General features: G+C 36.9%; 1 protein-coding gene across 2 annotated transcripts in view; it reads right to left on the bottom strand.

Moving 5' to 3' along the window:
• The window catches only part of LOC131029719 (uncharacterized), a 36,950-nt gene extending 21,743 nt beyond the window's left edge, over window positions 1-15,207 (bottom strand). The window contains exons 1-3 of one of the 2 annotated variants that reach the window (XM_057960340.2): window positions 14,938-15,207; window positions 14,704-14,856; window positions 14,151-14,403 (exon numbers count right to left, since the gene is read on the bottom strand). In XM_057960340.2, coding sequence (XP_057816323.1) covers window positions 14,309-14,403; window positions 14,704-14,856; window positions 14,938-15,016 — 327 coding nt within the window. In that variant the 5' untranslated portion in view covers window positions 15,017-15,207 and the 3' untranslated portion in view covers window positions 14,151-14,308. Of the gene's footprint in view, window positions 1-14,150; window positions 14,404-14,703; window positions 14,857-14,937 lie in introns of those variants that run through there. The other variant, XM_057960341.2, reaches the window with a different exon arrangement.
• Between the last annotated feature and the right edge of the window lie 521 nt (window positions 15,208-15,728).

The raw sequence follows: 15,728 nt of genomic DNA, 5'->3' as shown, positions 1-15,728 counted from the left end.
AACTTGGATCTACTTTCTGAAATGTAAAGAATCAGAAGAGATCCTCAATAGGTTTAAAGAATTCAAATCACTAACAGAGAACTACTAAGGAAATAAAATTAAAACCCTAAGAAATGATAATGGGGGGGAATACACATCAGAATTATTTAAAGATTTTTGTAAGAATTCGGGGATTAAGAGGGAGTTACCAATACCTTATAATCCTCAACAAAATGGGGTAGCTAAGAGGAAAAATAGGACAATCGTTGAAGCTGCCAAAGCTATGACTCTTGATCAGAATCTAAAAGTCAATCTTTGGGCAGAAGCAACTAGCATTGTTGTTTATATTCAAAACAGATGTCCTCACTCCCATCTTGAAGATAAGACCCCTGAGGAAGTCTTTACTAAATCAAAACCAGATATCAGCCACCTTAGAATATTTGGATGCCCTGTCTATATTCATGTACCTAGGGAGAAAAGATTAAAATTAGAGCCTTCTGGAAAAAGAGGAATCCTTGTAGGATATAGTGAAACCTCCAAGGCCTACAGGATCTATATACCTGGTCAAAAGAATATTGAACTAAGTAGGGATGTGATCTTTGAAGAAAACTTAGCCTTCAAAAGAGCCCAAAACTCACTAGAGCCTGAAGTCTATATCCCTACCGCTAGCATAGATGAAGATCCTACTCCTGAGCTTCAGAGGGAGAATCCTAAGGAAACTATAGGTGAAACTCAAAACCCACCTAAAGAAAACCTCAAGAAAAGACCACTATGGGCCACCAAGACTGTAGCAGAAGCTCAGAAGTTTGTTGCTCCTTCAGGAACATTCAGGGAAAGCAAAAGGCCTAATAAACTCACTAGCTATGTTGCCATTATGAATGATCTCTCTAAAGCCAAACCATACAATGTATCAGATGCACTTGTACATCAAGTATGGAAGGATGCCATGTCTGAAGAGTACCAGTCCATTATGAAGAATGATGTTTGGGAGATTGTTCCTAGGCCAACTAAGAAATCTGTTGTTTCATCTAAATGGCTTTTCAAGATCAAACATGCTGCAGATGGCAGTATTGAAAAACACAAAGCCAGATTTGTAGCTAGAGGGTTCTCACAAAGGGAAGGAATAGATTATGAAGAAAGATTTGCACCTGTTGCCAGGTATACATCAGTAAGAGTTGTACTAGCTATTGCAGCAGCAAAGGGGTGGAAGGTACACCAGATGGATGTTAAGACAGCATTTCTAAATGGTGAGATCTCAAAAGAAGTGTAATGCCCCGCCAGGAACCCTGAATGAAAACCCACAAGAAGGGTGAAACATTTTTTTTTTTTTTTTAAAGTATAAACATCATAAGTGCATTTACACAACATGCACGATAACACAAGCGGAAGACTTATACCAAAATTCCTAAGGGTTACCAACAAAGAATTAACTTCAAAAATAAATTCCACAAAATCATAAATCCACATATGCATCATTAACTCAATGATCACAAGAAGCCATAAGCAAATAAAGATTCATCATAGAAATATTGAAAGGATACAATATAATTTCCACTTCAATAAGCATTTACTAACATCATCAAGGAAACTGATAAAAACATCCCAACATAGGATTACATTGTTCTTCCAATACATAGCTTCTCAATAAACATGTAAGGATAGATCTCATCCAATTACAAAGTTACATAAGATCAATGATACAATATACAATGACCACAAGGGTCTCCAAATAACAATAATCTTCAAACAAGAGATGAAGCATGAGTCACGAACCACAATAACACCTGCGAAGCCAATCCTCGCATGAAGGTACAAATCCGAACATCCGATGGGAAGGGGCACTACCACCTGACCATGTAATTCCCAAATGGAATCACCCCACCGTGCTAGGAGATAGCTGAGGACCCTCAAGCAAGCATAAGCATGACATGGTCGACAAAACAATACGACTCCATGACAGCACAAAATCCGGGTGACTCAACATCACAAACACACAAGTGAACCAAATGAGAGAGTGTCATCGCATAGCTTAAAATGGATACCATGGTACAGCCTCCATAGGTCCCGGCTCAATGTCTTGGTAACCTCTCCCGAACCTCCGGTTCCAACTAAGTCTCATGCCGACTCTACCAGCCTTTCGTGAAGACAAGGTGGTTGGTTTGCCATTTCAGGCCTTCTCGCAACATTATGAGCCCTATACTAGCACTCACCTATGCACGAGGTACAATTATCTTTTTTAATGTTATGATACTACCCACCTAATCAATTCATTAGATTTCCAGTTATTATCTGACTTTCGTTGGGTCGTAATGCCTACCACTTTGGGCGCAACCCCCAAGCGAAAGCCACTCTCTCAAAGGACACTAAACAAACATGGTCACTCCCCGAGGACCCTATGGCGAAGCAGACAACCATAACACCACTATCAGAAACAAGTGGTCAAACAAGGACATACTGACTCTTGGCTAACCATAAGGCAAAGACACTACATGGTTAAGACAACAAAGCCAACATATATCTCTTGGTCAAAGGTACCAAATATGCCTCCACGGACAACTGAACCACAGACCAAAACAACACATAATACACTTGCAACATCATAGATTGAAAAAAATGAAATAAAACACTCTTTCAACAGTCACATTATTCAATTTCTAAATCAATATCCCATCAGAAATGAAATCCATATTGAACATTCAACCAAATAAAAATATGAATTCCGAATAGGCATTTAATTCATTTCCAGAATATACCCAAATTAACCAATTTGAATCTCTAATTCATGCCTTGATTCCCATTGATAAATTTATTAACCACATAATAAAAATCACATGAAAAATCACCATTTATGCTTAACATAAAACAACCACATCAACATGTTCACTTAATAAAATTAAATTAATTTTATAACGCATACCAGTTTGCACCGGTAAGGCACATGGTCAAGCAGTGGCAAAAGCCAACCTGCAATAGTGATGCTGCCGAGGCAACAAACACTACCTGCCGGTAGTGTTGCTACCACTGGTAATAACCCTACCAACCGGTAGTGCTGCTATCGCCGATAACAGCCATTGCCGACCGGTAGCACTGCTACCAACCGATAGCGGTACTGCCGGTAGCAGCTGCTACTACCAACCGGTGGCAGTCCTACCGACCGATAGCACTGCTACTGCGTAGCGGTGCTGCCGACCGGTAGTTCTGCTACCTGCGGGTAGCAAACACTACCGACCCACGTGATGAGGCAAGCCCATCACGGGAGCGGTAAAGTCTACGAAACAAACAAAAACACATGCCTCCAAGGCATTAAAATCAACACTCCACCAAATCGTTTAAACATGAAAACGATTCATTCTCGGATCATTTCATAGGCACACACATACACAGTGCCAAATCCAATTTTCTCAAATGGATATTTACCAGCAAGGTAAAAGATGAAATATAGTCCCACAAGAACCCCAAATCTATGCAACATGAAACTAGAAAGCACACAACAAGCTAAATCTAGTTCATTCATTCCAAATAGAAGAGGTAAAACAAGAAATTGATTTTCAAGATCAAACACACAGCAGATAGAGAAATGATGAACCATTTCCTTCCTAAATGCAAACATGTGATATAGATTTCACAAAACCAACAATAATAAACACTATTTCTTCCATTCCAATTATTCCACAAACATCTACAGGAAGATTGCATAAATTTCCACACACACGAAGCAAACTGAAAATTTCAAAAAAAAAAAATTCAAAACAAGAAGAGAACCTCCAACCTTGAAGCAATTAGCAAGCAAAGAGATGAAGAAATTTCAGTCTTACAACCAGGTCGAATTTCCAGCTCCTCCAGGAAGTTTTTCCAGAATTTTCTCTCCAAAAATTCTCCTCCTCTTCTTCCCATGAATCCCCCAGGAATAGCATGAAAAAAATCTTTTTAACCTAAACTTTCTAGGTTGAAAGTTATTTCATCCAATCAGATTTAAAAATTTAAAAAGTAAAACAATCAGATTTACTCCTTTTTCCAAAAATAATTCTTTTCCAACAATTAAAAACGAAAAAGCAAAAGTCAAATGGAAAAGCAAAAAGGAAAGCTTTTATTAATTTCTATATCCAAAATACTTTCTTCCAACATGCGCATTTTTCATTTAAATGGCTAGGCCACTATTCATTTCGTTCCACAAAACACATTATGCAACTTTACACAATAAATTAAGCCATTTAACCTTTTAATCTAGCAATCATTAATTTAAATAAATCAATAATCACAGAGCATATTAATTAAATGATTATGCCAACACAAGATAGCATCATCCATTTAAATTAAATAACCATTTAAATAAACGGAAACACACAAAACCAAGACAGATCAAATGACGACTCTCAAATGACCAAACCAAGGCACCATGATACGCATAATAGCCAGACAGGGAAACACAACCGACTGACAACACTCATACGAGTGTAACTACGGTCAAGCTAAGGTACAACAACTATCTCCTCCACTCCCATCGGTTATATAAGGCATGCTCAGACCTGCGAAACCAGGTGGAGTCAATACCCCGTACCTACCCGGTACTAGTACCTGCAATGTCATGCACCAAAGAACCACACGTGCGTATAGACCAGGGTATATATATATATATATATACAGACACGGCACACACACCGATGAAGGAGAATCGTGTCGTTCCCTATTTCACCGGAGTGAGTGAAGGAAAATCATCCCCTCGCATCCCAATACACTTGCAAACACGCAACATATAAATAACGCATCACAATATAAGGGAAAAGTGTCAGTCCATGATAAAGATCCATAAAATAACATTATTCATAAGCACTGAGATATTGCATAAAATCATACACCATAAATCCAGATAAAGCATGAAATAACATTGCATGACATCCGAATCATGATACAATAATGTTCCACAGAACAGTCACTGAAGTAATTCAAAACATACAAAAGAGGTTGATCGAGGAGGGGTACTGCAAGAAGTCTACCTAGAGCAACCTGAAGGGTTTGAAATTCATGATGCAGAGTCTCGTGTGTAGACTCAAGAAAGCTCTCTATGTTCTTAAACAGGCTCCCAGGGCCTGGTATGAAAGAATTGACACCTATCTCTCAAAACTAGGCTTCTCTAATAATGATGCAGATCCTAATCTCTACTACAAAAGAAATAAAGGTGATATGCTAATATTGATTTTATATGTTGATGACTTATTAATCAAGGGAAATGATCACCTTATAGATCAATGCAAGAAAGATCTATCCAAAGAATTTGATATGAAGGACTTGGGACTCCTTCATTACTTCCTAGGATTGGAAGTATGGCAAAATTCTGACAACATTATACTAAACCAAGGAAAGTATACCTTGGACATTTTGAAGAGATTCGGAATGCTAAACTGTAGGCCCACGACCTCTCCTATGGAAACCAATTTACATAAACTTAAAAAAGCAGCAGCAGAGTCACAACCCACTGACCCTACTCAATACAGACAGATGATTGGGTCCCTGATGTACCTGGTAAATACAAGGCCAGATATCTGTTATGCAATTAATGCTCTAAGTCAGTTTATGTGTGAACCTAAGGAGATACACCTGGTTGCAGTAAAGCACATTATGAGATACATACAAGGTACCCTAAGCCTTGGTCTCAAATATGAGAAAGTTGATATAGACCTACATGGATTTACAAATTCAGATTGGGCTAGAAGTGTGACTAACAGAAAAAGCACTTCAGGGTGTTGCTTCAGTCTAGGTTAAGCTATGATATCTTGGATCAGCAGGAAGCAGTCTTCTGTAGCTCAAAGCTCCACCGAGGCCGAATACATTGCAGCTTCTATGGCTGCCCGAGAGGCAGTATGGCTTGGGAAGTTGCTTGTGGGGTTGTTTGGAGAGCCTATGAAACCCACTATTATACATTGTGACAATCAAAGCTACATAAAACTTTCAGTAAATCTAGTGTTCCATGACAGATCCAAGCATATTAAGATTCCATACCACTATGTGCGAGATATGGTAGACAGGAATGTGATCCAATTAGAATATGTTTGTACAGGAGATCAAACTGCAGATATTCTAAGCAAACCTCTTTCTAGAGTGAAGGTTGATCACTTCAGAAAAGGTTTAGGTATGATAGAAAGGTAATTTGCTTTGTAATCTGTATTTGCATATCAATAAGATGTTTAATGTGTAAACTTCTTTGTCATGATAGGACATTTTGGATGTTATCCCCTGGGTTCATATCTAAGAGGTGACGATCTCTCAAGATAATGAACACTTGCATGTAGACATTATAAGGTGACGATCTTATGATGTTCAAACCAGTTATCATGTTGGATCTCTGGTGTGTCATGGATGTGCCATGATTGTGTTGTGGTAAAACATTTGTATAAGATGTTAGTGCACATACCACAACTTGGATAAGATGAAAATTTAATCTTTCTCATATGATTATCCTTAAGAATTGCATGTTTAGGCAATACTGATATCACATGCTTAGGTGATATCCTGTCATCACAAGATTGACGTGATGAACATTTGTATCACGTTTTTAGGTGATACTTCATATCATGTGATTAGGTGATATGATTTCTAGAAAGTCAAATTGTGTAAAGAATACTAACCATCATTTGAATTGTGATGCTTGATATATTGTTTTCATTTATCTTACCTAGCTAAGAGGGAGTGTTAATGCATGATAGCTTCGGTAAGATAAATGATTGAATGAGAGATAAATGAAGTCTCTCATTCAATCATTTATCCTATCGATAAATTATGATGAAAAACTTCAAGCTAGTAATCCTTCATTTGATAACCATTCTTCATTTGTATATGATCAATCTACTTAGTTCGATCAAATGCTTAAAATATTGATAATCATCCTATAGCATAGAATCCCGATTAATATCGGTTATATTATTAACTGTGTTCACCGATTATTAATCGGGCTAACCAATCTATTCCGATTTATATCGGTTAATATATTTAACAGTGAACAATAATGATTATCGGATTAACTAACACCGATTGGTATCGAGTGGCAATGTAAGCATGCACCGATTGATATCGGGTTAAGTATGCACCGATTGGTATCGGGTGGCAAGGTAAATACGCACCGATTAGTATCGGGCTGTTAAGTTAAGTATACACCGATTGGTATCGGTTTGACATACACCGATTTTAATTACTGCGATAAGCCAAGAGGTACAATCAAGTAATGTCTTGATCGGTCATGTCTAAAAGACATGACCGGTCAAGGCATTGCTTGATCCTCCCTACTTGCATATACATATTAATCGGCATTTGTGAGAAGGACATCGAAATCAATAAATGCTCCTCTCACCTGCCATACAAAAGAAGATAGTCAGATTTATTATATAAAATAGATAATACACAAATCAAGTAAAGATAAACTAGAATATTACTTGCATATTGAATTGAGAATTGAACAACATTTACATTCTACAGCCTGACAATCACAAATCCACGAAGAATTTCCATTCTCCAATGGCCAAACCTTTGAAACCCTTGTCAAGAAATTCCACAGAGCAAAATAGAAGCAATATCAAATAATCAATAAACAATAATAGAGGTTGAATTGCTTGCTTTGCCTTTATAAACCCAAAAAGGCATAATTCTCCAAAAAGTGTGATTTCCTCTTGAAGGGAGTTAAATACATTTAAAATGTATTTAATATACTTTATGCAACATTTGAATTAATTCCCCACTTGGACGTACCCTTTTGATATTCACTTTATATTATTTAAGTGGCCCACTTTTTAATAAAGTTAATAATATAACTTTATAATAACTCCAAATGGCACATTCCCCAAGAAAGTACACCCAAAGTCATTTAAATGTATTTAATTCACTCTACATAGTTTAATTTACTTTTGGGCATCCAAATTCACTTAAGTGGCTTTTAATTTTAATAAAGTCACTTTATGACTTTATAATATCCATATAAGTTAATTTAAAAACTTAACCACTAAAATATTAATATCTCCCTCAATATTCGGTCTTTTGACGTGTCGTCTGAAGCTGGAGTCAACACTGAATAACCCCCATGTGTCCAAGTGCCCTAACTAAAGATAACACTACTGCTAGATTGAAATAATAAGTCCCTCAACTAAGTCCACAAACTGACTGCAAAGGCCCTGGAACTGAACCCAAGACTGAACTGAAGAAGTGGAACTACCACTGAAACTCTCTATCCAAACATGTTAGCCTACAAGAGTCAAAATAATAGGCTAATCCCTCGAACTCTGATGGTCACGGAAATGGGGACATTACATTCCTCAAGGTCTAGCATGTGTCCCCCTCGCCAGGATGCCTTGCTTTTGAAGCCTGTTTTCTATTCTTTTGCGGTGCCAAGCATCTAGATATCCCTTGCAAACATTTCCTGAGTGGAAAAAGATGTTGTGGAGAGTTGGTGAATTATCCTGAGAGCTGGTCGCCCTGTTTAAGTGCCTCATCTTGTTGGGTAACCTTGGTGACATTTTGATGTTGTAATAAAAAATGTGGAAATCAGTCCCAGGTATGACTGATAATACTATTACAGACCTGTTCCTGACTTCCATGGCAACGCGGGACTGTTCTGGAAGTTGCTGAGTGAGTGAATTGTTGATCTGTGTCTTAGAAAGGAGTTTAATGCATGTTGAGAGACAGATTTTGGGTGGTATGGGGCTGTCTAGACCTGTGAGAAGTGAGCTACAGCTCTGCTACAGCTTCTTCATTCAGTTTTCAGATCTGCAGCATATAACTTTATCATCATATCCTAGGTATTTCCCACGAATGTCATATCAATATGTATCTGTCTTATGTATTTACATATTATGAATGTTCATCTGGCATGATTCCCATAATAGTAGATGTATGAATGTTGATTTTAACATAGCAGACCTTGTGAACAGCAGTGCACTCGTATTTACAAGTTTATGTCATTCCCTCTTATCGTCAAAAACATGAACAGCAGTGATTGACACATTAAGATATAAAAATCAGGAATTATAACAGCGAGAATCTAAAGTGCATTGTTAATGTTATGCTCTTAACCTTGGCAAAAATTCAAAAAAAAATAATGGGTGGTTGTCACATAAATTTGGCATGCAATGTCCCTTTTTAGGATATTCCTAATTTTTGCCTTACAATCCTTACTCAAAATGACAATGGTTTTGCCAAAAATTCTCAATTTATTATAACATCCAGATCAATAAATCATGACATAATTCTGAAAATCAATCATATCTTGAATTCTTTAAAAATGTTTTCAAATCTGATGAATCAAAAGGTTTTCATCCCTAACTCAGGAGTGACAAGAATAAGGGTTTTCGTCCTTAACTTGGCAAGAGTATTTAAGGATTTTTGTCCTTAAAACTCTTTAGTTCACATTGGAAGGTTTTCGTCCTCCAAGATCAAGATTTGGGTTTTCGTCGAAACTTGATAAGAGAGATAAGGCTTTCTATCCTTAAATCCCTTGATGAACTTTAGTCCCCCCTTGGAAGCTTACCAAGATTTGGGTTATTGTCCAAACTTGATAAGGAGAAATAAGGGTTTTCATCCTTAAGTCTCTTTATGAACTTGGGAGGGGTTTCGTCCTCCTTTATGCAAGTCACTTTCTCAAATTCAAAACTGATTGCTTGATGGATTGATAGATTTATTGTCGATTGCTTATTTGATTTTTGCTGATCGGTAGATTGCTTGATTTGATACTCGAATGCTTCCCTCTCTCCAAGAAATGATCTCCCCTATATATCTTATTATTGAGGGAGTCACAACCTTTCACAATTACTACCCTTTGGGAGAGTAGAACCCTCCATCCTCAGTCACTGGCTTGAAACTCTTTATTTAATTTTAATTAAATCTCTTTCATTTTAGGAAATCACTGCCCTTAACAAATTCTTTAATTTAATTTTAATCAACTTCCTCTACGGATCGCCAGCGTCATCCTTGGTGCCAGCTTTATTAAAATTGCCTAAGTTATATTTTTAAGGAGCTGCAATCTGTGGCATTGTGACAGGGCATGACAGTCTACCCTACCCAAGATTGCTTGTCCTCAAGCAATCACAAGATAGGATGTTGCTTGGAGTTACCAGGATCACAAATCATCCTTGTGGATTTGTAATCCCTATATCCTCCTTGTGATGTAATTAGCTTCTGCTGCGATAATCTAATGCTAAGTGATGCTTCTCTCATGGTTATGTATGTCTCTGTAGTACAACAATGTTCTAAGGTGATATCATCCTCTAAAGTATGAGGACAATTTGTTGTCCAATATATTTTTTATTCATGTACTTGTATTTCCCAATAACTCTTAATAATGAAACCAAGAGTTGGAAACTGGCAAGTTCCATAGTTTAAGATAAGTTTTCTCTCATCCTTGAAGAGGAAAGACAAAAAGTCATCTTGTAATCACATAAAATCAATCTGAAAATTGATTTCCCTTTTTGGCATCAATTGTTTACATCATCCTCCATGCATCCCAAAGAATAAGGACAAGCATGGTTTGTTAATTCCAAACCAAGTTCTTTTACCAATTTACAAGAAATCAAATTTGCTTGAGAGCACAAATCAAATAAAGCATCAAACATATTACCTTTGCTTCTTTTCACTTGGAGTTCTTCCATTCACCAATGCAACACCTTTGTTCAGGTGGGCTAGGAAGGTACTCATCAACATCAATGTATTTTCTTATCTCTTAGCTTTTCTCCATGATGACAACATTCTTGCCCTTCGTCTTCCTCCAAAAAAAGCATTAACTCAAGATGCATATACCAACAACCTTTTTCTTCATTCACATGCTTATCGTAGTAAGTACAATGAGTTTTAGCCTTACCTCTACCATTGGGGTTTGAGAATGAAGCACAACACTTCTTGCCTCTACCTTCTAAATTCTCTTTACCACCTTGCTATTATTCATTACTCTTGCTACAAATAGAAGGAAATCCCCTTTTTTATTAAACTCCCAGGCATGTGCTTGGGCACATGCCTCATCAATAATTTGGGGTCTGGCCATGAGGACTGTTCTTTGTAGATGGTCAAGCAAACCTCCAACATACTTAATCAGCACCTCACACTCCATGATGTCCTTCCTACATTGTATAATTCTCTTCCTAAATTTTCTCATTTAAACCTACACACTCTATCCTTGTTCCTACTTCAAATGATGTCATTGCATCACCCACTCTTCTTCATGGTGAATTGGGTAAAATTGCTTCTATAACAATAACTTGAAGTCCTTCCACTTTGACATTGATAGTACTTTCTGAATCTCTAACGAATGTACATAGCTCTCATACTAACTAAAAGCTTGCCCAACAAGTTTCAGCCTCATAAAAGATATATGCTATTGTTGAGGCAAATGGTCATCTAGGCACCTGTCAGTCTGAATTTCGCCATCATAGGGTTGGATATCAATTTTGGCCTCCACTTTGATGACCCTATCAAGTTTTGGAGTATCTTCTTGTGCAACATCTACTTTATCGTCTTCACCTTCATCTTGGTGGATCTAATTGCCATCCAATCTCGCCATCAATGTCAACATCATCCTTTTCAACCTATCTAGCTTCCCTTCAACCACAGCACATCAGCTTCCAATATCTAAAATGTAGTCCTCTCTTTTCATGCATGTTGATCTCACTCTTCTCAACCACTCCCTATATTCAATCTCAAGCTAAAAAAAGTACTAAACTACTACTCCCACTTGATCTAGTATTGCGCATAAGATAATAAGGTCATGAAATGGCGAGAAGTTAAGTTATTACACCCTTTCTAACGCTTTCTTCCCACAAGGAAAGTTGGGCTTTGATACCACTTGATAGATGATCCATAAACTACTAGATTGACAACCCTAGTGATGCACTAGCAATGGATATCTAAAACTAGATCTGCACCTATAATTCCCCTTAGCGTTTTCCTATTAGTAATTAACTTAAAACAGTATTAGCATTCAAAATAACATCAGGAATATGTGGTAATAAAAAATAGCATAAAACACAACACCAAGGTTCCTCTAGAAAAATGTTAGAAAACTAAGATACTGAGGTGTGATAATTATTTATATAGAAATTAAATTATACAAGAAGTAAATTTGCAAAGTAAATATATAAAGAACACATAATTATGAGAAAATTATAAACATAGAGAATTATTGTGGGAGTAACTGTAAAGGTAAAAATCCCCACAAGCTTCATCCTTTATTAAAAAGCTTACATTTGGTCTATAATAAACAAACATACGAGCACCTAGGTTTCTTATCATCCCTTCCTCATCCTTACCAACAATGGCCTCACACAAAACCTTTCTTGTGCAACTTCTATGAATATAATGCGTTCACTAAATTGCTCTCTTGTCCTCATTTCCCTCATTAGGAACTCAAATATAGGGCAAAATGGTAAGTTGAATCCGATGAGGAAGTAAACATAACAAGGCATTATATTTAATCAATAAATTAGTAAATAAAAGGTTAAAGATTTTACTCAGATATTAATATATTAATAAAATAGATATCTAATAATATGCCTTAAGCATATTTTTATATTATAAGGCTACAACTTTTAATTACAGCCTTACACGGAGCTGTCGTAGCTATACACAATCTCTTTTATCTCTATTCTATTACAATTCAACAATTTTTTTGTAACTCTCTCTCTCTATTCTCCTTGAATCAATATCAGAATATCTTATTCCTAGCCCTCCTTCTAACTTCCTCTCATCAGCTTGGCATTCCCCTCGATGTCCTTCCAGTTTCCCCATTGGACGTTGATTGTTGCCGAGAGTGGTAACCACCATGCATGCAACTACCAAGGCACTCAAGAGTCAAATGCCATCCAATTCACGTAGAAAGAAAAGGACAATGGCTTGCCAGCATGCACAAAGATTGGTTGCCACCAAGGATGAATAGCAACTCATCACATCCGCCAAATCAGCCCCAACTCAACAAAATAGCCCCCCACAATAAAGAAGTCCTACACCATCTTTCTTCCTCAAGAGCATTGTCACAGTGGTCCATGCACACATCCTACTGCCTCCTTTGCTCATTAGAATAGTCTATTTGGGGATCTTAGATCTCCTTTGCTAGTTATAGTGGTCCATTTAGGGATCTTACCCATGATTTTCTAGTTACAGTGGTTATTCAAAAACCCTATACCTATCTCTCATTCTATCTCATTGGGTTACTATGACTTAGAAATTTCTACACCTCTTTTATTCACATTGATTATTGGAATTACCATGTAGTTGTTGTTTATTGGAATTATTATGTAGTTGTTGTTTATTGGAATTTTAGTATTTGTATCAAATCCTTCTAATGGAATTTGGTGCATGTAGATTTGAAGACAAACCTATCATAATGTTGAGTGCAATTGGATATATCATAATTTACTTTCATGTCTGCTGCTTGTTTATTTTGACATGGATGATTGGTAGTAGGTGACATGCAAGTCAAAGTGGGGACAAAATTTAGAGATGAAAAGTACATCCGTAGCACTTTTCACCACTTGTTTTCGACTCACTTGAACCCTTTGTCCCTAATTCAATGGTCTAATGCTCAATTTATGTATTTCTATGAAAGAGTTGGCACCCTACATCTATCTCTCACTCTATCTCTTTGCGTTATTTATGACTCTTCAAGAGTCCTACACCTGTTTTATTTACAAAATGATTGTCGACATTGCTATTTAACTATTGTTTATGCTCATTTCAATATTCATTCAGATGCTACTAATGGAATTTTGTGCATGCATGTATGCAGAGAAACCTATCATCAAATTGAGCACAAACAGATCTATCATTGTATACCAGTTGATTGCTTGTTTACTTTGACATACATGGTTCATATTAGCTCACATGTAAGTCAAAGTGAGGCAAAATGTAGAGATGAAAAGTGCATCCCTAGCACATGCACCTCTCATTTTGAACTCTATGTAACCCTTTGTCCGTAATGCAATAGCCTAGTGCTTAATTTGCATTTTTTTGGGCAAGAGTTAGCACCCAACCTGTATCTGAGCTGAACCTAAGTTCCTATTCCCTAGTGGTCCGGAACCAATCATAAATCATGCTGTTCTCTTTCCCAGGTCAAGACGGCTAAGGTGGCCTTCCAAGTCAAGATAGCTAGAGTGGTTTTGACCTCTGGTTTCAAAAATCTAAATTAATCATGACCCAAGCCGACTTGATCCTAAATAGTTGTTATCCATTGAATTGTGCAAAATATCCAAATTTGAACATTACATTAGGGTACTGCATAAAAGAACAAAATCCCAGACCATTTAGATCCATCCAAACATTGCATCCATTCGATCATAGAGAGCATTTACATCTAGGAAGCATTGCATCAGCATCTCCATACATTAGAACAGATACATAGGTGTCCCGCAATATGATTTTGCTCGTATTCGATCTTGTTCAAGCACCTTACACAGGCCCTGACTGCAATCAAAACAAATCACAGATTATTCCGCTTGATTGCAGGTCCTATCAGTGCTTTTAAGCATCACCAGTCCGAGTTGACACGGACGAACAAGTTTCTTAAGGACAAAGACAGTATTGGATCATGGCCACACAAAATTTCAGAGCCACACGAAAGTTTAGGGCCATGAATCCCTGGATTAAGGCTGCCTGTGCGGTTTCAACCCCTGACGGAGCAGAGTTCATCTTTGAGTCTGTTAAAGCCTTACTGTATTGTTAATCACAAATAGAAGAAGAATAGGGAAAAGGAAGTGGGCGCACCTCGCGTATGAGAGCGGAGGAGAAAGCGCGAAAGGCGGGGCAGTGGCAGTGGCTGTGGTTGTGGAGCTTTCTTTGTGCTCTTCCCCTTTGTCTTTGTGAGCTCCTGCACAAGGGGAACATGTACCAGGACTAACTTCCACGCGCCAACCCATCCTACAACACACAACACAAACACGGGAAACGTTAATTGGGTACTGTCTTTGTTGAGGGAAAGGAAAGAGGGCAGTAGGAAACCTAAGATGATGAGAGAGATAACCAACGCCACTGCAACTACGGGACGAAGGACAAACATCACCGTAATACCACACTCCATCGCCCAAAACTCTAAAATTGAATTATTGTATTTACTAGTTAATCCAAACCAGTCAAGGAATAACCCGTTTAATTTATCTTTGTAAGCGGGAGATCGGAATAGCAGGTGACGTGCAGCAACCAGAGCATAAATGTCTAAATTGCCTCTCCATCAGGTTTCCAATTTTTATTTCTTTCTTTTCCATCGGACTCTCTATATAGGTATATATAAAAAATGGAGACATTAGCGTGCCATGCTATTCATAATTAGTTTTGTGTGCATTTATATATATAATGGTATAATATTTGTAAAATTGAATTCATTTTCGTAATATCATATATATATATATATATTTCTCATTTATTACTACTTCACTAGTACTATTGCAACTCGTTGCATTCAATTTTCATTAACTCGTTATTATTCAATTGGTTTTCCACCAATTATATGATCAATTTCACCAATTATATCGATCAATATTTTCATTAACTCGTTATTATTCAATTGGTTTTCCATCAATTATATCGATCAATTTCCACCAATTATATCGATCAATATTTTGTTTCAATTTTTATATAATTAAGATGCATAATTTTTACGGAAATTGTTTTTCGATCCACTTTCTACATGAATTTTTTTAGCTAAATTTTTAAGTCATTAAAATAATAATTAGTATGTTTTAATTTCTTTTCAAATTATTTAAAATTTGTATCTAAATCTTTCCTCATGCAAT

This window comes from Cryptomeria japonica, chromosome 9 (assembly GCF_030272615.1).
Source record: "Cryptomeria japonica chromosome 9, Sugi_1.0, whole genome shotgun sequence".
Taxonomy (NCBI): Eukaryota; Viridiplantae; Streptophyta; class Pinopsida; order Cupressales; family Cupressaceae; genus Cryptomeria; species Cryptomeria japonica.
The sequence above is the reverse complement of the archived record's forward strand: the minus strand, read 5'-3'. Positions and strand labels throughout refer to the sequence as shown.